The following is a 27,303-nucleotide window of genomic DNA, read 5'->3' as shown; positions in this document are numbered from 1 at the left end:
TTCGTATCCCTATAGTTTATAAGTAGAGTCAATAAGGAGACCAAAAATCAGCGGAGGAAAGCTGTCAATGGTCTGTGTTCCCTCAGGAGTGGAGGGCTTAATCCCTTAGCTTTCACATTCTTCTGTCAAAAATAATGTTTATTTATTCACATAGTTTTTTTTTTATTTCTTTAAAGCATTTGCTCCTTACAAGGTCCTTAGACCACTGGAAACGTGTCAAAGATGCAGAATAAAATATTTTATCAAATTATGAAAATGTACCACCAGTGGAGTATAAGCAAGTGTGAAGTTTTCAATGAGCCACCAGAGGTACATGGAGAGATTAACATGCTAATAAGGTTTTCATATTGTCAATAGGTGACGATGTACATTAGACTTAAAAGACTAGAGGAGGACATATTGAAGAGGAAAACAAGACTGTGGAAGGGAATTCCAAAGTTCAGAAGGGTGAGGGAAAATACTGGTACTGTAAAGTGCTTTACGATACTTAGGCGGTTGCACAAAATATACTGATGAGAACTAGATGCAAGTCTAGTTGATCGCTGATAAGTTCTTGAAGGAGGAACCAGAGTAGAGAGCTCAGCTGAACAATGTCCATGGAAATACTTATAGAAAAGAGACAAGGAAGTTTTGAATTAATCAGTGGCTTTGAGATTTTGATGAGGAAACTGTTAATTTTTTAGAATGATATTGTAGGGTTGGTGTGAGAAACGAGATCTGACCTGTTTGAACATAAAACAGGTGGAATATTTTGGCTGGATTTGGCCAGTTTAAAGGCTAAGGGGTTAAGTAAGAAAACTAAATTGGGGGATTCTTTTCTGGATGTGATTCAGGGTGTCCCTGTGTAGCAGTAGCAACAGAGACGTCCTAGATTTTCACATGTGAGAGCAGGACTATATTGTGGGCCCTACCTGAAATTTGTAGTGTATCAGTAATTGTACAATTGTTGGGTGCTATATAATTCTTGGGGACTGCATAATTGTTGAGAGGCGGGGTCCATTTTCATTGATTATTGATTGATCAATCACCATTACCATTTCAGTCATAGTCCATCATCACTCATTGCTCATTAGTCAACATATTCACTACTTCATCATTTATCTAGTTTTGTTCAGTGTTGATTGGTCAGTTACCCTCAAAGCTTCATTCTTTCTTCATCCTCACTCATTTTTTTATTGGTCAATACCTTTACTGTAATTTTTTTTTTTATTTGTTCTGCTTTCTATCTTTTGATTGGTTAATTCATACCACCACCACCACCACCACCACCATCCTCTTTACTATTTATCAGACACATAATGTAAGTTTCATCTTTTGCCTCTTGTTGCCACTAGCACCACCTATTCTGTGGATGTCTATCATCTACATTTTGATTGAGACTTCTGGTTATCATCATCATCATAATCATATTCTTCTTCTTCTTCTTCTTCTTCTTCTTCTTCTTCTTCTTCTTCTTCTTCTTCTATCCCTGTTGCTGCTATTATAGCTTCTCTTCCTCTCTCGCCTTTTCTTCCTTATACACCTCCTCTTCCCCTTCCTCTTCTTTCTCCTCCTCCCTCTTTGCCCTCCTCCTCCCTCTTTGCCCTCCTCCTCCCTCTTTTCCCTCCTCCTCCCTCTTTGCCCTCCTCCTCCTCCCTCTTTTCCCTCCTCCTCCTCCCTCTTTTCCCTCCTCCTCCCTCTTTTCCCTCCTCCTCCCTCTTTGCCCTCCTCCTCCCTCTTTGCCCTCCATCCTCCTCCGCTTTGTCTCCTCTTCCTCTTTGCCTCCTCTTCTCCTTTGGTTCCTCCCCTTTGCCCACCCTCCTCCTCCTCCTCCTCCTCCTCCTCCTCCTCTTTTTCCTCCTCCACATCATTTTGTTCTTGCTCTTCCTCCTCCTCCTCGTCGTCTTCCTGCACCTGCTTTTCCTGTTCCCTTTCATCCTCATCTTGCTCCTCTTCCTGTCCAACAGCATCCCTTAACCCTTCTCCCCCTCTCCTCCTCCCTCACTCGCCATCATTGCAGCCCCCCTACTCCCTCTCTTCCCCTCCTCTTCCTTCCCCTCCTCTTCCTTCCCCTCCTCTTCCTTCCCCTCCTCTTCCTTCCCCTCCTCTTCCTTCCCCTCCTCTTCCTTCCCCTCCTCTTCCTTCCCCTCCTCTTCCTTCCCCTCCTCTTTGCCTTCCTTACTCAGTGCTGTCAGTGTTGTTGTTACTGTTGTCCTTCTCCACCACCATCTCTCCCCAACTCCCCCACCTTCCAAATTACACACCTTCCCATCGTTCTCTGTTGATTGCAATTTTCTGACACCTGTACAGCGATATCTAACATTTGCACCAGCAGCAACAGTAGTAGTAGTAGTAGTAGCAGCAGCAACAGCCGTAGTAGTAGAAGTAGCAGTAGTAGTAGTAGTAGTAGTAGTAGTAGTAACAGCAGTAGTGGTGGTAGTAGTAGTAATAGTAGTAGAAGTGGTAGTAGTAGTGGTAGTAACAGCAGTAGTAGTAGTAGTAGTAGTAGTAGTAGTAGTAGTAGTAGTAGTGGTGGTGATGGTGGTGGTAGTAGTAGTAGTAGTGGTGGTGGTAGTAGTAGTAGTAGTAGTAGTAGTATTAGTAGTAGTAGTAGTAACAGCAGTAGTGGTGGTGGTGGTGGTAGTAGTAGTAATAGTAGTAGAAGTGGTAGTAGTACTGGTAGTAACAGCAGTAGTAGTAGTAGTAGTAGTAGTGGTGGTGATGGTGGTGGTAGTAGTAGTAGTAGTAGTAGTAGTAGTAACAGCAGTAGTAGTGGTGGTGGTGGTGGTGGTGGTAGTGGTAGTAGTAGTAGTAGTCTGTAGGTCTTAAAAACTGGACGATAAACTAGCTCAACAGATGGTGCTGGTAGGTAGGTAGGTAGGTAGGTACTTCATATCACTCAAATTAACTGAATTCCTTCATCTCTTTCTTTCTCCCACCCTCTCACTACTCTCCCTCTCACTTTTGTTTGAACTCTCTCTCTCTCTCTCCCTCGTCCTTCCTCTCCCTCTCACTCTTGTCTTCCCTCTCCCTCTCCCTCTCCCTCTCTCTTTTGACCTTTATCTCCCTCCTTGTACTCTCTCTCTCTCACAGACAAGAGATATCCCAATCAGGTTTCACACCAGGATAAAGCATGGACCATGGACCATGATAGCCCTCTGCTATCCCTTGGGACAGCTGTGCGTGTATGTGTGTTGTGTGTGTGTTTGCATATATGTGGTTGTACGCTTGCTTTGTATAACTGTGTAAGCACACGAGGGTATGTATATCTGTTTTGTGTGTTTATATAACAAGATTTGCACAAAGATGTGTGTGTATGTGTATGTGTATGTGTGTGTGTGTGGTGTGTCTGTGTGCATTTATATAACTATGTTAGTGTATCTGTCTGTGTATGTGTATCTGGGTTTGTATGCTTGCGTGCTATTGTATTTATCTCAATGCGTACACAACCAAGTGTGTGTGTGTCGGCATCGTCTCTGTGTGTAATTACAATGATACACACATAATGATTGCTTCATCTTGTCAGCTTCCAAATGAATAATGAGACATCTGTATGCTGTCCGATTTAAGTGACAAAGGCTTGTACAACACTTTTGCTGCTGTCTCATTTGCCATATGCTCCAGTGGCAAGCATTGCAAGATGACCGACCCCATTTTGACTTTGACTGCAAGTTTTATGTCAGAGAATTTTTCTCCTAGAAGAGCCTGTCTTTCCCATGGTGTAGTCGAGAAAGATAGAACCTCCTCAGTCACTGTGAAATCTATTTAACACAGTACCGCCTGACTGGCCTTCGTAGGATTTTTGAGCGAGATCGTTGCCAGTGCCCCTGGACTGGCTCTTGTGCGGGTGGCACATAGAATACACCATTTTGAGCATGGCCGTTGCCAGTACCGCCTGACTGGCCTTTGTGCGGGTGACACGTAAAAGCACCCACTACACTCTCTGAGTGGTTGGTGTTAGGAAGGGCATCTAGCTGTAGAAACTCTGCCAAATCAGATTGGAGCCTGGTGTTGCCATCCGGTTTCACCAGTCCTCAGTCAAATCGTCCAACCCATGCTAGCATGGAAAGCGGACGTTAAACGATGATGATGATGATGATGATGATGATGATGATGAGACCCTGAGAGGTACCTAATTTTTGACAAAAAAGAGTTCCTTATACACGTTAAAATACAGTGATTTTGTTTTTGTACTTGGGTTATGGTTTGCAAGATTCTTGATGTGAATTTGTGTGCTGAAGCAAACCTTGGGCCTTAGGAGGGTCATCAAACCAATAATTATATATTTTAAGGCAAGGTGGTAATCTGGCAGAAACATTAGCATGGCAGGCAAAATGCTTAGCAGTATTTCATCTGTCTTTACGTTCTGAGTTCAAATTCTGCCAAGGTCGATAATTTAAGTATCAGTTGTGTACTGGGGGTTGATCTAATCGACTGGCCCCTCCCCCCAAAATTTTGGACCTTGTGCCTAGAGTAGAAAAGAATATTCCAAGACAGTAAGCTGGCAGAATCGTTAGCATGCCGGGCGAAATGCTTAGTGGTATTTCGTCTGTCGCTACGTTCTGAGTTCAAATTCCGCCGAGGTCAACTTTGCCTTTCATCCTTTCGGGGTCGATTAAATAAGTACCAGTTACGCACTGGGGTCGATATAGTCGCCTTAATCTGTTTGTCTGTCCTTGTTTGTCCCCTCTGTGTGTAGCCTCTTGTGGGCAGTAAAGAAATAGGTATTTCGTGTGCCACTACGTTCTGAGTTCAAATTCTGCCGAGGTCAACTTTGCCTTTCATCCTTTCGGAGTTGATAAATTAAGTACCAGTTGTGTACCGGAGTCGATCTAATTGATTGGCCCCCTCCCCCAAAATTTCAGGCCTTGTGCCTAGAGTAGAAAAGAGTAGTAAATATACGCACTGGTTCAACATCAATTCTTTATTGTTAGTCAGTTGATTAAATAAGTACCCATTTAACTAATCGATCCTTTGTTTAATGTGCCGGTTAAACAATCGGTTGGTTGTTTGTTTGTCAAAGTCCTACTTTTACATCCTTGTAAGGGTCAGACAAAATTTGTGGAGACAGATTGTTTTTGTGGTCAGATAATCTTCCTGTTGTTACATCTCACCTGTTTTTAAGTGAGCTAATATTACTCCATGACTGGACATGTTTCCATAGAAGATTGAAAATAAAAGACACTGCATATATGACAGTGGCACTTGTTTACGACTATCTCACAGTGGGTAAAAAAGCAAAGACATGTACACACACACATACTTATATACACGTATATACAATGAGATTTTATCTGTTTCTGTCTACCAAATTACACTCAGAAGGCTTTGGTCAGCCTGTGACTATAATAGAAGACATTTGCCCAAGGTGGCATAGGTGGCACATTGGGACAGACTCTGAAACCACGTGGTTTAGAAGAGAATTTCTCAACCACCCAGCCATGCTAGAGCCTACCCCACCACCCACTCTTCATCATATACCAGTATCATTATTATCATTTGATAATAATAATAATCATTATCATTATTATCATTTGTCAAGCGATGTTGGGGGTCAGACACAGACACACATATACACACATATACATATATATGACAGGCTTCTTTCAGCTTCCGTCTACCAAATCCACTCACAAGGCTTTGGTCAGCCCGAGGCCATAGTAGAAAACACTTGGCCAAGGTGCCACGCAGTGGAACTGAACCCAGAACATGTGGTTGGTAAGCAAGCTACTTACCACACAGCCACTTCTGCACCTATATATATATATATATATATATAAATGTGTGTGTGACTCAATCATAATGGATATTTCAATGCCTGCTGTTATCCATCCCACATCCTCTCCTCCACCACACACACACACGCACACACACACGCACATGCACACACACACACACACACACACACACACACACACACACACACACACACACACACACACAGAGTTGGCTTTATGACAATATTTGTTCAGGGAATAGCAGTTCTTGTGCATGTTTGTATAATCAATTGGTTGAAGGTTTTGTAGCACTTTGCTAATAGACATTCTGTCAATACAAAGTACAGGAACCAACTACTGTTATTCCACCCAGCCCACCACCTCACCCCTGCCACTCCTTGGAAACCACCAACAGGCTCTTCTGTGTGTTTTCAGAACTGTATTCACTTGTTGTTGTTATTCAACCCCAGGTCAGGCCTGATTGAGAAGATCTGTGATCAACAGGACTGCAGCTATGAGAATTTACTGGCTGGCTTCTTCTTTTCTTGATTTTTTTTTTGTTTTTTATATCTAATACTAAGGCAGTAAGCTGGCAGAATCGTTAACACATCGGATAAAATGCTTAGTGGTATTTTTTCTGGCTCTCTATGTTCTGAGTTCAAATCCCACCAAAGTTTTTCATTTTTTTAAAAAAAATTTTTTTATCTAATACTAAGGCAGTGAGCTGGCAGAATCATTAACACATCGGATAAAATGCTTAGTGGTATTTTTTCTGGCTCTCTATGTTCTGAGTTCAAATCCCACCAAAGTTTTTCATTTTGTTTTTTGTTTTTTTTTTATCTAATACTAAGGCAGTGAGCTGGCAGAATCATTAACACATCGGATAAAATGCTTAGTGGTATTTTTTCTGGCTCTCTATGTTCTGAGTTGAAATCCCAACAAAGTTTTTAATATTTTTTGTTTTTGTTTTTGTATGTCTACTACAAAGGTGATAAGCTAGCAGTATTGTTAGCAATTTGGACAAAATGCTTAGCAGCATTTCTTCCAGCTCTCTGCATTCTGAGTTCAAATCCGACTGTGGTCAGCTTCACCTGTCATCCCATTGGCATAAGGTACTGGTTGAGTATTTAGTCATATTGAACCACTAATTCCTACACTTTTTTTTTTTTTACCTCTCTCTGTTTTTTTTTTTTCCTTCTTCCTCCATTCTTTTTCCTCTTAATATTTTCTGTCAAAGAATATAGGCTTGAAATGTCAAAGACTTTTCCATTTGTCCCAAGCATTAAACTAATACACCTGCTTGTTGTTCCCTCATCTGTCTTCGTCTTCTGTTTTTTTGTAAATTCAAATTATATGTACATGCATATATATAGGCGTAGGAGTTGGTGTGTGGTAAGTAGCTAGCTATTTCTGTCTGTTTCTCTATCTATCTGCTTATCTATCTATCCATCTATCTATCTATCTATCTATCTATCTATCTATCTATCTATTTATCTATCTATCTATGTATATATACATAATGAACATATATATATGTGTGTCTATATATATATATATATATATATATATATATATATATATATACACACACACACACACACACACACACACACACACACACACACACACACATATGTATATTTGATATTCTATATTTTTCCTTTCAAATATTTTCCAGTCGCTAGGCAACATATTCTGAAGATAATGGACAGCACTCTTTCAAAACCAAGAGAGAATGGCAAAAATAACAGACCTGTGACTGGTGAGTATTAGAAACTCCTCTCTAATATCAAACCGTTCTTCTTCAGGTACGGTACTCTATGTGTGTGTGTGTGTGTGTGCATATTTTTATTTTTCATTCTTTAGCATGAGAAAAAAAAAAAAAAAAGAAAGCGAGCTGGGCCCATGGTCTTTATATAATATTTACTGGTGATATAGATTGTATTCTTGCTTAGTTAAAGGTGGAAGGGTGGCATCTGTGATGTTTCTGCTGGACTGGTGGCAATAAGAGGTTTCTGCAGCAGATTAGCACTGAATCAAGGTATTGAGACACCCTCAAACCAGCCACATCTGGCCTCTCACACCTACCCTACAATGTCATTCTGGCTGTATGGTAAGAAGCTTGCTTCCTAGTCACGTGGTTCCGGGTTCAGTCCCATTGCGTAGCACCTTGGCCAAGTGTCTTCTACTACAGCCTCAGGCTAACCGAAGCCTTGAGGGTGGATTTGGTAGATGGAAACTAAAAGAAGCTGGTTGTGTGTGTGTCTGTTTGTTTGTGTGTGTGTGTGTGTTTGTGTGTGTGTGTTTGTGTGTTTGTTCATCAACATCGCTTGACAATCGATGCTGGTTTGGCAAAAGAGACCGATAGAATAATTACTTGGCTTACACAGAATAAGTCCTGGGGTCGATTTGCTTGTCTGAAACAAGTAAAAGAGTAAATAAGCATCACATTTAACAGAGTCATCTGAATGCTAAAGGGTTAGAGACAAGGGGCTGGACCTCTAATGACGGTTCAATCAGTATTCCATATCTTATTACTGTAATTGTGTTGTGATTCTAAGCAAAATCTTAACTCTGGAGACTGCATTTCGTCTGGGAAAAAAAGCCCCCCCCCCACCCACCCCCAACAAAAATCAAGAAAAATCCTAAAATAACCCCCCAGGTTTGCACTCATGTATCTTATTTGAATGTTTTGTATTAAGAATGGTATTCTACTATAAAAATATTCCATCAATCAAAGGAATTTTTTGACTTGTATAAGCCATAGGATGGTAGAAAGATAAAAATTTAGAAAAATAGACATTAAAAAAAAAGATAATAAAGTAGAAAAATGGATTGGTTCCGGCATCACTGTGTTGTTAAGAAACTCATTTTGCAACCCTATGGTTTTAAGTTCGGTGCCATTGAGCAGATTTTTGGGCAAGTGTCTTTTACTATATAGCCCTGGGCCAATCAAAGGCTTGTGAATGAATTTGGAAGGTGGATACTGTGTGGAAGCCTGTCATACATGTGTGTGTGTGTCTTTGTATTTGTTCCAACTCCACCCCTTGTTGGCTACAAGTGTTGGTTTGTTTACGCCCCTGTAATCTAGTGGTTCAGTTAAAAAATAAAATACCTGACTTTTTGTTTTCTTTAAAGAAGAAGTCCTGGGTTTAATATCTCTTCTGTCCTAATTTATGTCCCTGAATCCAAAACTAAAACAATTTGACGAACAATCATTGTTTGCTGTGTACATGTGGCTGTTGCTAACCAACCACATGGTTCCGAGTTCAGTCCCACTGTGTGGCACCTTGGGCAAGTGTCTTCTACCATAGCCTCGGGCCGACCAAAGCCTTGTGAGTGGATTTGGTAGACAGAAACTGAAAGAAGCCCGTCGTATATATGTGTACATATATATATATGTATGTGTGTGTCTGTGTTTGTGTGTCTGTGTTTGTCCCCCCAACATCGCTTGACAACCGATGCTGGTGTGTTTACGTCCCCGTAATTTAGCGGTTCGGCAAAAGAGACCGATAGAATAAGTACTAGGCTTACAAAGAATAAGTCCTGGGGTCGATTTGCTTGACTAAAGGTGGTGCTCCAGCATGGCCACAGCCAAATGACTGAAACAAGTAAAAGAGTAAAATATGTGACTGTGTGGTAAGTAGCTTGCTTACCACGTAAAAGCAAGCCATTACACACTCGGAGTGGTTGGCATTAGGAAGGGCATCCAGCCATAGAAAACCATGCCAAACTAGACTGGAGTTTGGTACAGTCTTTCAGCATGCCAGCCTCTGTCAAACCACCCAACCCAGCATGGACAATGGTCGTTAAATGATGATGATGAGGATGATGATGATGATGATGGCAGTGATGATTTCTACCAGATACACTCACAAGGCTCTGGTTGGCTTAGGGCTATAGTGGAAAACTCACTTGTCCAAGGTGCCACACCCTGGGACTGAACCCAAAATCATGTGGGTAGGAAGCAAGCATCTTATCTACACAGCCATGCCTGGACTTATATGTGTATGTGTTTGTGTGTGTGTGTGTGTGTGTGTGTGTGTGTGTGGTCTGGGTGACATGAGTGGTAAATAAACACATTTATTTCTATTCATGACAAGTCTATTTCAGTGAGTTAATTTATTATTATTATTATTATTATTATTATTATTATTATTATTATTATTTTTTTTTTTTTTTTTAAATGAATAAAAGAAGCCATCACCATCATGATTATTCTTATCATCACCATCATCAACATCATCATCAACCTCATCAACCTTATCATCCTGATCATGACCATCATCATCATCACCATCATTATTATTATGAAAATAGTTGTGTATATAGATGTTGGCTATTTTCCATCACTTCTTCTTCTTATTGTTGTTGTTGTTACCTTATTACTGTCACCTCTGCCATTTTTTCCATTTTTTTTTTCTTTTTTGTTTTTGCAATTTTTCCTCTTTTCATTTGAGATCTACCAGAATAAATAATAATAATAATAATAATAATAATAATAATAATAATAATAATAATAATGATAATAAAGGAAATTTAGAACCATTGTTAGTTTTTCTCTGTTTTCAGTATAAAATGGAGAAATAAAAGTGGGGTCAGAAACAGTAGGGTTAAAAAGAGCCAATTTAAAAAAAAGAATAAATGTGGACAGTTTAAAATTTATGTATTTTTCTTTGATTTATTTATTTTTTTTCTATCTTGGCTTAACAAGTGAACCAACCGCTAACAACAAAATGAAGATAATAACAATAATAATAATAATAATAATAATAATAATAATAATAATGATAATAATAATAGGTGGTCATTATTATTATTATGATTATTATTATTATTATTATTATCATTATTATTAGTATTATTATTGTTATAATTATTATTATTATTATTATTATTATTATTGTTATAATAATAATAATAATAATTATTATTATTGTTATAATTATTATTATTATAATTATTATTATTATTATTATTATTATTATTATTATTATTATTGTTGTTGTTATTATTAGATGTAATCAAGAAAGTAGTGTGTGTTTAAATTAAATTATATTTTAATTGGATAAGAAAGACTATATTTTGAGAAAACAACTTCAGAAGACACTGCAGCCGAAAACGTATAACCGAAAAAAAAACAAAAAAAAAAACAAACCAAAAAAAAAACAAGGAGAAACGAGGAGAATTGGATTTAAAAAAGATAAAGCTAATTTTTTTTTGTGTTTTGTCTTATTATAATTGTCTATGTGTGTGTGCGTGTGTGTGTATACACACACACACACACACACACACACACATATATATATATATATATACGTATGTATATATATATATATATATATATATATATATATATATATATATATATATATGTATGCATGCATGTATGTGTGTGTGTATGTATATATTTGTTTATATGAATATATGTGTATGTATGTATTCATATATATATATATGTATGTATATATATGTATATTTATATATCTATTTATCTATTTATCTATCTGTCTATATGTATATATTCATATATATATGTTTATATATATATGTATATTATATATCTATTTATCTATCTATCTATATGTATATATATATATATATATCTGTGTATAAGTATCTATATATATATATGTATATGTATGTACATGTGTATATGTATATATATATATATGTGCATAAGTATGTATATATGCATAAATGCACACACACATACATGCATACACACATGCACACACACACAAACACATATTGCACAGCTCCACAAATACTATATATATATATATGTATATATCTAATGTGGGTATTATGTTGGCATATTTAAATGTGGCTTCCAGTAATGTGCGAGGATAATGTTATAAAATGAATAACAGCCAAGGAACAGACAATGGATGCCTTGTGGTTGGTCTCAGTTTTATTGCTTATCTGTAATACGTATGTGAGAAGTAGCTGAGATAAATGTTAGATACAGAGGCAGGTGGATAGCTAGACAGAGAAGGTTTATGATCATAGATAGACAGCAGCCAAACAGATAGGCAGACAGAGGGATGGATGGGCTTTTTGGCAGTCAGGTGAATAGCTGGATAGATAGGTGTAGTTCTCTAGTGTTAACCAACCATGTGATTTGTGAGAGCAATTTTATAAGCAGAAACTTCATGGAAGCCCATTGTGTATGGGTATGTATTTTGTGTCACTTCATGTTCTGTAACTTAGTGGTTTGATATTCTGCCATGGAGACTTGGTAAAAATGGTGAAATCCTTTGTGGGTGTTCAGTACTATGCTTGTTATAACTGGCAAACCATCATTTACAGTGACAAGTGTTCCAGTTGACCTGATCAATGGAACAGACTGCTTCATAAACTGAACATCCAGGTGGCTGAGCACTCCACTGGCACACATGCCCTAATGTTGTTCTCAAGAAGATTCAGCATGACACAAAATGAGACAAGGCTAGCCCTTTGAATTACAGGTACTATTCGCTTTTGCCAACTGAGTAGACTGGAGCAATGAGGAATAAAGCATCTTGCTCAAGGACCACTGCACCACTGGGAATTGAACCCAAGTCTTTATGATCATGAACCACATAGCTTTACCAGTAAGCCATAATCCTTCATATTCTGCTCTTTTATGAATGAATAATTGCCATGTACCTTTGCAGATTACACAATATCAAGACATGCCTCTCAAGGGAATTTCCTCCCTGACAATTATTAATTATGCAGTTATCAATTATTGTAATTAATAATTATGCAGTAATTAATTATCATAATTATTAATTATTGCATTTGTGTATAGCATATCATTTGCTTTTTAGTTGGTGTAATCATACTGATAAAGGGATTGGAATCTTATTACTGGATAATTCTTCTTTTTAAATAACAGATGAAATTATTGTCATTGTTTTTTTTGTTTTTTTTTGTAATGTCCTCTTTTCCATGTTTGCATGGTTCAGACAGAATTTATTGAGGCAGATTTTCTATAGTCAGATGCTCTTCCTGTCACCAAGCCTCACCTGTTTTCAAGCAAGGTAGTATTTCCCAATGGCCAGACATGCTCTTGTTGAACACTGGAAATGAGTGACACTAATTCTGTGACAGTGACTCACATTTACATTTATTATACGGTGTCAAGACAAGGAGACACAAACATACCCACACACTTATACAGACGCACACAGATACATGGTGCAACGACCTTGCTGGTTCTGGTGCCACATAAAAAGCACCCAGTCCACTCTGTAAAGTGGTTGACATTAGGAAGGGCTTTCAGCCATAAGAACCTGCCAAATCAGACAGTGGAGCTTGGTGCTTGGAAACGAAGTGGCGAAGATAGCGTCATATGAATGAGATAGGAAGGGGGTGATAGATGAATAACGAAGGAAGGAAGTGGGTGATAGATGAATAACGAAGGAAGGAGAGAAAAAGCCAATAAACGGTGTTTGAAGTAGTATGAGTATATATGTGTGTAAAAGAGAGGTATGTTTGCATGTGTGTGTACAATGGATGGTAATGTTCAACGCTGAAAATGTGTGAGTATTTGTATGTTTGTAAAAGAACTATGTAAAGTAAAAGAAAATCAGGAAAATAATCTAGAATCCTTGTCCAGTACCGGATTGATCCCCAAATCTAATGAGATCGTGCCAGTCACAAGGCCGAACATCCCTGAAAGTTTCATCAAAATCCATCCAGCAGTTCTTGAGATATCTTGTCCATGGACAAACAAACAAATGCAACTGAAAACAATACCCCTGCCTTCGCTAAGGCGGAGGTAATAATAATTACACACTGGGAGAGATATACTGTTTGGAGTTTATGGAAAGCTTTCTGATACAACATGCAGAGGACCCAACATAACTGGAAACAATTGTGTTATATTCATGTTGAGAATGGAGACACATCACGCAACTGCCTCAACATTCTGAAATTACTGCCAAAAATGGCCTTTGTATAGGGGACACAGAGAAGATTCTAGTAGATTGAATCACATAATAGCTTACACTGATTGGTTACTTAATTGACTGATCATGTGAAACTACTGTGGTTTGGCTGTGATGCATGACCAGTTAGTTACTTAGTGGTTTGGTTTCGAATGACTAACAGCTTTCTCAACATTAATGATAGGATGGGTATGATCAGAACTACTGCTGATTGAACACATCGTTTGATTGGCTCTGTGTGTATCATAAGGCTTTCTCAACTACAACAAAAGAGTTACGGCCATTAGAACTAGATGCAAGACTCTGTGTGTGTGTGCGTATACACATACATACTCACTGGTTCTTTTCATATATAAATACATTCATCCATGTATACGTACATACATACATAAATGTGTGTGCGTGTGTAGGTATGTATGTATTATTTGCCACACTGATTATGGTATATAAATAACTGAACATATCAAAATACTTCTAGTGAACCATCACAGTTGTCTGACAATGTTCCTGTGTGGTTGTTGAATTTGTTTTTATATTCCAACATTTTTAGGGGGGAAAAAAATATTGATAAATCAATGAGCTTTTTTTCTTCCTCTTCTTCTCCCTTCTATTTCTGTTGCCTAGGAATTCTACTCCATCACTCACTTTGATAAATATCCTTGAAAGAGAGGAAGAGAAAGAGAGAGCGAGAGAAAGAGAGAGGTGGGGTGGTAGGGTAACAGTGTAGTGTTCTGGCTAAAATACTGGAATACTGACCCAAGTTTATAAATTTAGACTGAAGCAGGGCATATTTTGTTAATTCACTTAAACAGGGGAGAAAAAAAATTCCTCAATTGACAAATTAATTTTATTGATTTGTAATATCAACACTTTGGATTTTAAGTTTGAGTGGATGGTGTGTTGTGACATTCATACCTTTTCCATTGGTTGTAAAGATGCAGGTGAAATAAAACAGTTTCACCTGGGAGTTGGAAACAAGTTTGAATATGCAGATTTGAATCATTTGCTTGATATGTTCACGGTTTCAACACTGTTATGATGTACGGTTGTATAACATCTCATGTCTTTTCAACTTGTTTTTTTTGCATGTTTTCATAGGTCAACTATGAATGTTCTATATGAATGTTATCTATTTTTATTGTCTGCCTGCTATTTATAAAGCCTCGAGGAGATGCAGTGTCCCATATTTTATAATATGCATGAATCAATCTGGATATTGCATCGAAATGATCATAGATCATTATCATTATTATAATAAAGTATTTTCAATGGATCAGTTTTGAGCTCTCATTTAAATCGATATATATATATGTATATATATCATCATCATCATCATCATCATCGTTTAACGTCCGCTTTCCATGCTAGCATGGGTTGGACGATTTGACTGAGGACTGGTGAAACCGGATGGCAACACCAGGCTCCAGTCTGATTTGGCAGAGTTTCTACAGCTGGATGCCCTTCCTAACGCCAACCACTCAGAGAGTGTAGTGGGTGCTTTTACGTGTCACCCGCACGAAAACGGCCACGCTCGAAATGGTGTCTTTTATGTGCCACCCGCACAAGCCAGTCCAGGGGCACTGGCAACGATCTCGCTCGAAAATCCTACAGGAGCCAGTCAGGCGGTACTGGCAACGGCCACGCTCAAAATGGTGCATCTCATGTGCCACCCGCACAAGAACCAGTCCAGGGGCACTGGCAACGATCTTACTTGGCTTATATATATATATATATATATATATATATATATATATATATATATATATAGATAGATAGATAGATAATTTGACCTTGGCAGAATTTGAACTCAGAACCTCCAGGTGGGTGAAATGCTACTAAGCATTTCACCTGGCATGCTAGCTGTTCTGCCATCTTGCCGCCTTTTATGAGAATGAATAATAATAGCTGCAGGCTTTGGTGTTTTAAAAAACACTGGTCGTGAGTTTTTGGTGTTGGGCTACAGACTACATGGCCATAAGGTCAGATCGTATTACTGTCATAGTATTGTGCACTTGGGCAAGATACTTGACTCTGTTTCTGTTTGATGACTAAGGAATGGCACCCAACTTATAAAACGAATAATTTCACTGAGAAAAAAGAGAAATTCCACCATAAGCATAGGCACGACTGTGTAGTGAAGGACCTCACTTTGTAACTACATGGTTTCAGGTTCAGTCCCACTGCATGGCACCTTGGGTGAGTATTTTATGTTATGGCTCTGGGCTAATCATACCTTATGAGTGAAGTTAGCAGATGGAAAATGCATGGAAGCCTGGTGTATGTATATATATATATATATATATATATATATATATATATAGTCAAGAGAAATCATTGTCAAATGGTATTATCATCACTATGATCATCATTGTCATCATCATCATCTTTTAAGACCCACTTATCCAAGGTGACCAATACCTTGTGAGAGAATTTGGTAGATGAAAACTATGTGGGAGCCCATCTTTGTGTATGTGTGTGTGCCTTTGTGATTGCCCCACCCATTGCTTGACGACTGGTGTTGATTTCTTTATGTCCCCACAATTTATTGGTTACCACACAGCTACATCTGCACGTATATATAAAACCTGTTAGTCATGGCTGGAATGCCTTTGATCTGGTCATAGGTCTGCTCGGTTGGGTGTTGATCTTAGGTTTTAAATAACAACAGTACGAAGAAAATGAAAATTAAATGGGGGCCCTGTAGCAGGGGCACACATTCTGGGCATGCTATGTGAGCGCTGCACACCCATCAAAAATGGTTAATTCATTATGAATATTAACGTTCCTCATTAATTTAACCACAAATCTTAATGGAAAACTTTTGTTATATCCCTGCTTGAAATTTGGTGGCACTGGGTGTGGTATCACACCCAGGACCACAGCCACCATACACCACTACCCTGTACAACCCTGAGCTCTCTCAAAGGGTTCGAACTAACTCCATCGAGTTTTCTGGAGTACTGGTAACCTCACCTCATAACCACTGTTTTTTGGGGTTTTTTTTTCTTTTTTTTTTCTTATTGAATTAAGAAATATTTAAAATAAATATTCAACCAATGTAATTTGCAAGTCACTACACGTATTTGTCGAATTTGTCATATCACACACACAAGCGCTCGATACTTTGAGAGTATTCCACAGAGTTATGTTTGCAGATCTAATATATTGTAATTCTTCACTGACATGATCACCGCCTCCACCACCACCACCACCACCACCACCACCACCACCACCACCACCACCGACACTACCACTGGCACAGCGGCCACGTTTTTCGCCATCACACCCACCATGTTCTACACCAGCACCAGCACCAGCACCACAACCACCACCACAACCAACACCACAACCAACACCACCACTACCACTACCACCACCACCACCACCACCACCGACACCACCACCAGCACAGTGGCCACATCTTTCGCCATCACTGCTGTCACCATCACGTGCACCATGTTCTACTAGACCACCACCACTACCACCACCACCACCGCAACCACCACCACCACCATCACTACCATCAGCACAGCGGCCACGTTTTTCACCATCACCGCCGCCACCATCACACCCACCATGTTCTACCCCCCTACCCCCACCATGTTCTACCCCCCTACCCCCACCATGTTCTACCCCCCTACCCCCACCATGTTCTACCCCACTGAAACAATTTGCTAAACTAATGGTTCAGATAGCCAATCAATAGCTTCCACGGCGTCCCCACTTTCCTCCTATTTCGCTTCAGTCTGCCTAAATGTTTATTTAGAACTTCAGGATTACATCTGTGCAAGTTTATTCATGACACAAGTTCCTGATGCTTTTGTGTGGTTTAGAGAAAATCCATAGGGAGAACTGTCAAGGGAGAAACCATTTGTTTATTTTATTTTCATCCAATCAGCTGGGCCGAAAAGTATATCTGCGGAGTTGATTGATCATCTAATTATATAGTATTGGACAGCTTTACTCTGTATTACCAATAATATTCTGGTTTCAGATTTACTTTTGATAATGTTTTTTTTTGTTTCTTTCTTCTTATGTCTTCTTTTTGTTTAACTTTTTATTATTATTATTATTATTATTATTATTATTATTATTATTATTATTATTATTGTTATTGTTTTGTAGCTTTTCCTTGTCCTTCTACCACCACCTCCCCACCTCCTAGGTTTCTTTTGTCTAATAATTTTCTAGTGATTCTTCAGAGTGAGTCATGTGGCTTCTACTTTAGATTATGAAATCCTGTTTAACCATTCCTTTTGAAGCCCACTTCGGAATAGTGATATAGGAAAAAAAACAAAAAAACAAGTGCAAACAACAACAAAATACAAGCAAAAACAACAACAAAAAGCAAAGAAAAAATGTAAAAAAAAAGTACCCAAAGTAAAGCCCTGCTGCAGGCTTGAACTCGGAATTGTAAGGTTATGGAACACATATCAGTTTTACAATATTCCCAGTTGCTTCCAGTCATTTGCCAATGCAAGGAAATCATTTCAAACTGCTCTCCTTTCCATCAGTGTGCTGCAAAACCTTGTGGTTGTCGAGATAGCCATATTTGTTAAGTCTGTGAACCTCATGTTGGCCCTGAAGGATGTTATGTCTACTGAATACTGTGTGTCTTTCATGCAAAACTCGCTTACTGTTTGTGACAAAACATGAATCATTGAATATAAATCGTCCTCATTTTGGCGTCCACTTTTCCTTGCTTGTATTGGTTGGATAGAATTAGTTGAGGTGGATTTTCTATGACTGGATGCCCTTCCTGTCGCCAACTCTCATCTGTTTCAAAGTAAGGCAATATTTCTCTGTGACTAGAGATGCCATAGGATATTGTGCCAAGAGATAGTAGCACATACACACACACACACACACACACACATACACACATCTATTTCTCTCTCTCTCTCTCTCTCTCTCTCTCTCTCTCTCTCTATCTATCTATCAAATATTGTTTCATCATTTAACTTCTGTTTTCCATGCTGGCATAGATGTCTGCTCTGTCATGGTTTCTAATTGCTGGATGCCCTTCCTAATGCCAACCACTTTACAGACCTTGCTTGTGTCCATATTTTAAATTTGTTCTCTAGTTCTAGTAGTGATTCAGCAATAAGAACAAGGTCATCAGCGGAGAGAAGCTTCTAAAGGCAGCCAATCTTAAATTCCTCTGTTATGAACTGGAGCACTTGAGAAGTACATGGAACAAATAGGGGCTGCAATGAGGGTGGAGTACTTGCAGAAAACAGCACTGCTTGGAACCGCTCGAATACTCCGGAAGGTGCTCGGAAAATAAGTGGTGTTACCTTAGTTCACTGGTAGTGAACAGCTGACACTGTAGTACAACTCCAACGTTAGACGCTGTGCAAAGGCAATAATAATAACAATAATAATAATAACAATAATAATAATAACAATAATAATAATAACAATAATAATAATAACAATAATAATAATGATAATAATAATAATAATAGTAATAATAATAATAATAACACCTACATGAACTTCTAACTTGTTGTCTCTTGAGGTCTCTGGGTGAGACTTGGATCCAACTTGTACAAATGCAAAACAAAAGTCAAACATAAAATAATAATAATAATAATAATAATAATAATAATGATAATAATAACAACAATAATAATAATAATAATGATAATAATAATAATAATAATAATAATCATAATAATAATAATTTCTGATTTGAGTTCAAGGCCAGCAATTTTGAGGAGAAGGGGCAAATGTTAACTAGTACTTTATTTTATCACAATCATGAGGTAGTGAGTTCGATCCCCAGATCAGGCTGTGTGTTGTGTTCTTGAGCAAAACACTTTATTTCACGTTGCTCCAGTTCACTCGGCTGTAGAAATGAGTTGCAATGTCTCTGGTGCCAAGCTGTATCGGCCCCTTTGCCTTTCTCTTGGATAACACTGGTGGCGTGGAGAGAGGAGGCCGGTATGCATGGGCGACTGCTGGCCTACCGTAAAACAACCCCGCCCACACTTGTGCCTCGGAGAGTAACTCTCCAGGTGCCACTCCATGGTCACCCATGAGTGAAGGGGTCCTTTACTCTTTATCTTCTCGATCCAAATAGGATGGTAGGCAGAGAGAGGGGGTTGGGGGCTGGGAAAGTGATGGAGATAAAGAGCGAGTGTGTGTTTATTGAAGAGAATGTAGCAACATCATATCTATCTTTCTAGAAGACAACAAGATGGATGACCAGATAGATGAATAAATAGTTAAATGAAAGTGAAATAATCTTTGTTAGTAAATAACTGTGGATGGTACTCTTTTACTCTTTTACACCAGTGCTTTTTTTTTTTTTGCGTTCAGTTTAAATGCTTATCTCTCTCTTGTCAGAGTAGACATATACATACATTGTCAGAAGCAAAAGTAGATATGACAGAAAGATAAATAAGTAAACAGATAGATGGGTCGGGGTCGGTCGATCGGTAGGCAGGTAGGTAGGTTGGTTGGTTTATAGATATAGAGATAGATTTATTAAAAGATAGACAGACAGACGGATAAATAAATAGTTAGATGGATAGATAGATAGATAGATAGATAGATAGATAGATAGATAGATAGAGAGAGAGAGAGAGAGTTGAACTGAAATGAAATGAAATGAGATGAAAATATTCTTGATTGGTAAATAATTTGGATTGAACCTTGCTACTGATAAGTGTAGTAGTGGTGATGATGATGGTGATGGTGATGATGGTGATGGTGATGATGGTGATGATGATGATGGTGATGATGATGATGGTGATGATGGTGGTGATGATAGTTAGTGGAGATATCAGTTAATGGTGGTGGCAGTGATGGTTTGACAACGAACAGTGTAATTTTATTTTAATGTTTAAAAAAAAATTTTTTTTTTTTTTAATATTGCTTTATCACTTAATGCATGCTCGTTAATGCAATTAATTATCATCTGTTCAATTGAAACACATTTGTTTATAAGATGTGGACCAATGATAGACAATGTCAGCCAACAAGAGAATGAATGATAATGTTTAAGGTACATTTTTTTTTTTTTTCAAACAGCCATATTAAGATTTACTCTCTCTTTTACTCTTTTACTTGTTTCACTCATTTGACTGTGGCCATGCTGGAGTACCGCCTTCAGTCGAGCAAATCGACCCCAGGACTTATTCTTTGTAAGCCTTGTACTTATTCTATCGGTCTCTTTTTGCCGAACCGCTAAGTTACGGGGACGCAAACAAACCAGCATCGGTTGTCAAGCGATGTTGGGGGGACAAACACAGACACACATACACACACATACACACATACATATATTGGAGAATTTACGAATAAAACAACAGACGAAGACAGGTGGTGTAAACAACAAATGGATGTATTAGTTTAACGCTCGGGAATAGAGAAAGTCTTTGATGTTTCGAGCTACGCTCTTCAACTGAAAGGAACACAGAAAGAAATAAGGAGATAACAGGCTTCTTTCAGTTTCCGTCTACCAAATCCACTCACAAGGCTTTGGTCGGCCTGAGGCTATAGTAGAAGACATCTCCCCAAGGTGCCACGCAGTGGGACTGAACCCAGAACCATGTGGCTCGTAAGCAAGCTACTTACCACAGAATAATATCATAGATGTCTTAGATTTTGTTCCTTAGTTACGATTGGTTACTTCTTGATATGAAGTGAAGAATAATAGATAACAACTCTTGAACTAGAAGACGTAAGATTATGGTTTCCAGAGATGTTATTTCTTGTCAGTGCACCTTCAGAACCACCAATGTGCACTTGTGTACCATCTCAAGAATCATGCTTCAGAAAAATAAGCAAATTCCAGGTTGCAATTTTCAAAATAAGTATGGAATTTTCATGAGTAATGCCAGTTATTCATCATCATCATTGTCATTATCATCGTCATCACCATAATCGTCGTTGTTGTTATCGTCATCGTCGTCATCATTTCTAGAGCCACTACTGCAGGAAGTTGTAAGTTTCCAGGGACATATCACAAGAATTAGGATTTTGGAAGATCCATGTTTGTACATGTGGACAATGTTACTGTTGTAGTGTTGGACACACCAACCACATCGAGGTGATTGGCTGTTCTCTGAAGAACTATGACGTGGGGACATGTGCAAAAATTAACTAGGAAAAGTTGGTGGGTCTGCAGTTTGGCACAAGAAGAGGCAGGTCTATGCTACCCAATAGTCTCATGGTGCACTGGATGGACAGAGTAATTAAATTGCTCAGGGTTTGGTTTGGTCTCAACCTCCAGGTACAGAAGTACTACAAACAGAGGTAATGTACAGGGTTGCTAGTCTCAAGCAAAAATGGGCTGAAATGAAGCTATCTCTTAAGGGCTGGTTAGAAAATCTGTGGTATTAAGCAGAATATTTGCTGTAGCCCATATTTTCTACCAAGACAAAATAATGTACATGATAGCACTTCCAATCAGTTAAGATCAGAAGCCATGAGAGCCAATGCATGGTACTGCATCCAGGCATTTTATTATTATTATTATTGTCATTATTATTATTATTATTATTATTATTAGAACAACAACAACAGCAACGACTGCGAGAAATGCAGCTTCAGTCTGTTTCTTACATGATTCCTGTCTGCTTTCCATTTCTGCAGACATTTAACCTGAGGTGTTAGACTATCAAACATGTGAACTGTTGGTGCTAAACTAGAAACACACTATTTGTGCAGTTGCTGATTAGCTGCAGAACCGTTATTACAAAGGTGTTTATTGCATTAACCACGAGAAGGAAACAGGTTTTAACTTAGAACTGTGCATGCGTGATCATTGCCTGCAAGCAAGTATGACTTTATATGATTAGTATCATGCTTTTGCTTGTTGTTTTCGGTACCTATGTAGTCACAAGCTGACATAAACACATTTTTGGACTTTGCCACTCTGGACCCAGTGGATTAATCTAGGAATTGACCATTGCAGAAAGAGAGGATTGCTCTAGCATTAAGCTGATACTCTTTTACTTGTTTCAGTCATTTTGACTGCGGCCATGCTGGAGCACCGCCTTTAGTCGAGAAAATCGACCGCAGGACTTATTCTTTGTAAGCCTAGTACTTATTCTATCGGTCTCTTTTTGCCGAACCGCTAAGTTACGGGGACGTAAACATACCAGCATCGGTTGTCAAGCGATGATGGGGGGACAAACACATATATATACATATACATATGTACGACAGGCTTCTTTCAGTTTCTGTCTACCAAATCCACTCACAAAGCTTTGGTCGGCCCGAGGCTATAGTAGAAGACACTTGCCCAAGGTGCCACACAGTGGGACTGAACCCGGAACCATGTGGTTGGTTAGCAAGCTACTTACCACACAGCCACACCTATATATATATATATATATATAGACAGTCTTTTTTTCAGTTTCCGTCTACCAAATTGACTCACAAGGCTTTGGTTGGCTTGAGGCTATATTAGAAGACACATGCCCAAGGTGCAACGTAGTAGGACTTGAACTCGGAACCATGTGGTTGGTTAGCAAGCTACTTACCACACAGCCACTCTTGGTCACTTTATCTGCTTCCTTTAACTTAAAAAGCCAGAACAAATGCCAGTAAGCATTCTGTCTGACTCACTAATAATTCTGTTAGCTCACCACCCTAATTCTCCCATTTAGACGTTGTCTACTGTGGTCCAGTCTAATCCTTTCTCTATCACTGAATCACTGCTTCACTACCCTACCAGTGTACCATTAGTTGAATTTATATAGGAATCAACTGAAATATGGGTGTCGGGAGTTCTGCTGTCTGAGCTGTGGCAGTGATTGACTTCTCTTGTTACTTCAGCAATAGAAGTTTGTATGAATTCTTTACTTCATTCCTTGAAGAATTGTGCAATGAAATTCATTCGCATGAATGATAAATGTTATCGTCGGTTATTTAGCAGATTCCACGCTTATTCTGATGGCTATTTGATAAAACAGTTTGATTAATTATACACCAAGCACCTTTCCTTTCTAACCCCACTTTTTTTTTTGCTTGTTTTGTCAATAATCAAAGCGGAACCTTTATCTACAGCAAAAACCCCAATTTAATGAAAGCAACTCTCTCCCTCAGTTCAATAATTCAGTCTCGTTTAATCTGTGCTTTCTATGTTTTTTTTTCTTTTTTTTACCCTTTTTTCATTCCTTTATCACTTTGACAATATGATTAATGAAGAACAACTAAAAAGAAGAGAAAAAAATAATTAAAATAATAATAATAATAATCATAATAAATAAATAAATAAACTGCTATTATATTAAGTTACAATATTGGCACTTGCAGCATTTCTGCACTTGACAGTGTTAATAGTATTCTGAACTTATTGCATCTTTGTGTAGTTTGCTTAAAAAGAAAAGCCATGATGTTCTCAAAAAAATGTTAACTTGCTGTCATTCTGCATGGCTGTTATCAAAAATAGATGCTCTGTTCAATTAGCTTCTCCTCATTTACTTTGCAAATTGTCCCCGCTTCCATCACACCCTGTCTGAATTAGGTTTTTTTTTTTTACCCCCTTTTTGTTTAATGGTTTATATTTATTTTGCGATGGGATAGCTGTGTGGTTAAGGTACTTGACATCTGATTATAAAAATATCAATTTCAGGAGAAAGCACTTGATACAGATGTGCGTTGTTAAGACAGTCGCCTCAAACCATGTTGTTTTCAGTTCATACTCACCTCCTGCCATCTTGGACAAGTGGGTTTTCCTATAATTCCAGGTTAACCAATGCCTTGTGAGTAGGATTGTTTGATGGGATCGCCTTACTGGCATACCAGCGTCACCTTACTGGCACGTGAAAAAATATTCGAGCGAGGTCGTTGCCAGTGCCGCTGGACTGGCTCCAGTGCAGGTGGCACATAAAAAATACCATTTGAGCGTGGCTGTTGCCAGTACCACCTGATTCGCCAATCTTCAGTCAAACTGTCCAACTCATGCTAGCATGGAAAGTGGACATTAAACGATGATGATGATGATGATATGTATACATGCATACGTATATATATATATATATATATATATATATATATATATATATATATGTATACATACATATATATGTATGTATACATATATATATGTATACATATATATATATATATATATATATATATATATATTGGCCGTGATAGATCGCTAGCCACTACACATTCTTTAGTTTCTCTCCTTGTTTCTTTCTGTGGAAGAGCGTAGGCTCGAAACATTAAAGACTTTTTCACTTCCCGAACGTTAAACTAATGCATCTGTTTGTTGTCTACACCACCTATCTCCGTCTTTTGTTTTTTTGTGAATTCTCCCTATATATGTATACATACATGCATACATACATACATATATACACACACACACACACACACACACACACACACACACACACACACACACGGTGACACGTTCGTGCGGGTGACACGTAAAAGCACCCACTACACTCTCTGAGTGGTTGGCGTTAGGAAGGGCATCCAGCTGTAGAAACTCTGCCAAATTAGATTGGAGCCTGGTGTAGCCATCCGGTTGCACCAGTCCTCAGTCAAATCGTCCAACCCATGCTAGCATGGAAAGCGGACGTTAAAGGATGATGATGATGATGATGATATATATATACATACACATATTTTATTATTAAAGCTGCAAAAATATCACAAAAAACTGCTACTCAGAGTTTCACGTTCTCGTTCGTTGTACTCTTTAGACTGAGAATGGAACAAAAAATCAAGGTTATATTTTTAAATATACAATTTACATTGACAGATACACATTTGAAATTGGTTTCGTTTCATTGGTCTTTTCAACTAATAGCTATTTTTAATAAACAGTGATATACATAAAATTAAAATCAAAAGATTTTAAAATCATATCATATAAAATCGAAGAAAACCTTAAACCAAAATTAACTTAGAAGCAAAAAGAAAACATATATACCCAGAATAAATTGATTAATGGTAAAAAAACTTTAATTAAAATAAAATATAAGTCTGGTTATAACGATAAAATATTCACTTACAGAGATCTAACAGCATAAAAATTTAAACACACATACACACGCATAACAAACATTCACTTAAACATACACTAAAACCGTATACATACATATATACACTAAATATACAAGTGTTGATACAGGCAAACATACATATATACAAATATATACAGGCAAAATATAGATGTGAATATATACATACTAATATGTATATATATAGGTATCTACATACATACATACATACATATATATATATGTATATACACACACATATCACACTTCTCTGTGCATATATTCTAAAAGCACAACTTTGAAAAAGAATCAGAATAAGAAGTGGTGGGAGGAAGGAAAGAAGTGGTGTGAGGAAGGAACAAGAAAGGTATTTGAGTACTATTTTATCGCACCTTGTTTCACATTTACGTGCTTACTCTGGTATATATATATATATGTATATATATGTGTGTGTGTATATATATATATATATATATATGTATATATATATATATATATATATATATATATATATATATAGTAATCCCTCAACTGGCACGGGTGTTACGTTCTAAGATCCTCATGATAGGTGAAAATCTGCGAAGTAGAATCAGTACTGTACACTATATTTTTTTATTATTATAATTATATTTTGTATATATTTATTTTAGTATAAATGCAAAACAACACCACGGAGGAATCAATGGAAGCTGAAATAATAAACCATGATAGGTGAACTGCAATATGGCAAGGGATTACTTTATATATATATATATATATATATATATATATATATGTGTAAATTAAGAAGAAAATGGAGAAAATTCTTGATCAACAAACATATTGGCTACCATCGATTATATATCATCATCATTATCATCATCATCGTTTAACATCCGTTTTCCATGCTGGCATGGGTTGGACGGTTGACTGAGGTTAGGAGAGCCAGTGGCTGCACCAGGCTCCAGTCTGATCTGGCAGCGTTTCTGCAGCTGGATGCCCTTCCTAATGCCAACCACTCCGAGAGTGTAGTGGGTGCTTTTTACATGCCGCCGGCACAGGAGCTAGTCAGAAGGTACTGGTATTGGTCATATTCGGATGGTGCTTCTCATGTGCCACCGGCACAGGAGCTAGTCAGAGGGTATTGGCATCAGCAATGCTTGGATGGTGCTTTTTATGTGCCACCGGCATGGGAGCCAGTCAGGTGGCCCTGGCATCGGTCACCTTTGGATGGTGCTTTTTACATATGACACATATATATATATATATCGGTCACCGTTTGTTATCTCCCCCTTTTCTTAGCTCTCCTGAAAAAAGAATTTCTAACTTCCGGTCAGCCATTGTTATGATCAGCCATTATTATGATTGACCGTTGACTGAACACTATTCAATTTTTTTTCTCCGTGTTTTTCTCCTTGTCTCCGTATTCTTTCTGTTGAAGAGCGTAGCTCGAAACGTCAAAGACTTTCCGTATTCCCGAGCGTCATACTAATACATCCTTTTGTTATTTACACCACCTGTCCTCGTCTGTTGTTTTTTCGTATATTCTCCCATATATATATATATATATATATATATATATACATGAATGTATGAAAGGCAAAGTCGATCTCAGCGGAATTTGAACTCAGAACGTGGCAGCAGATGAAATACCGCTAAGCATTTCGCCCGGCGTGCTAACGTTTCTGCCAGCTCGCCGCCTAGAAGATATTGGTT

At 38.0% G+C, this 27,303-nt stretch overlaps 1 protein-coding gene across 1 annotated transcript in view; it reads left to right on the top strand.

Moving 5' to 3' along the window:
• The window catches only part of LOC106868227 (polyribonucleotide nucleotidyltransferase 1, mitochondrial), a 400,992-nt gene that overhangs the window by 240,451 nt on the left and 133,238 nt on the right, over window positions 1-27,303 (top strand). Inside the window, exon 21 of the mRNA XM_089351556.1 lies at window positions 7,375-7,458. Coding sequence (XP_089207682.1) covers window positions 7,375-7,458 — 84 coding nt within the window. The remainder of the gene's footprint in view (window positions 1-7,374; window positions 7,459-27,303) is intronic.

The sequence above is a fragment of the Octopus bimaculoides genome, chromosome 4 (genome assembly GCF_046866305.1).
Source record: "Octopus bimaculoides isolate indiv1 chromosome 4, ASM4686630v1, whole genome shotgun sequence".
Lineage (NCBI taxonomy): Eukaryota > Metazoa > Mollusca > Cephalopoda > Octopoda > Octopodidae > Octopus > Octopus bimaculoides.
The sequence above is the reverse complement of the archived record's forward strand: the minus strand, read 5'-3'. Positions and strand labels throughout refer to the sequence as shown.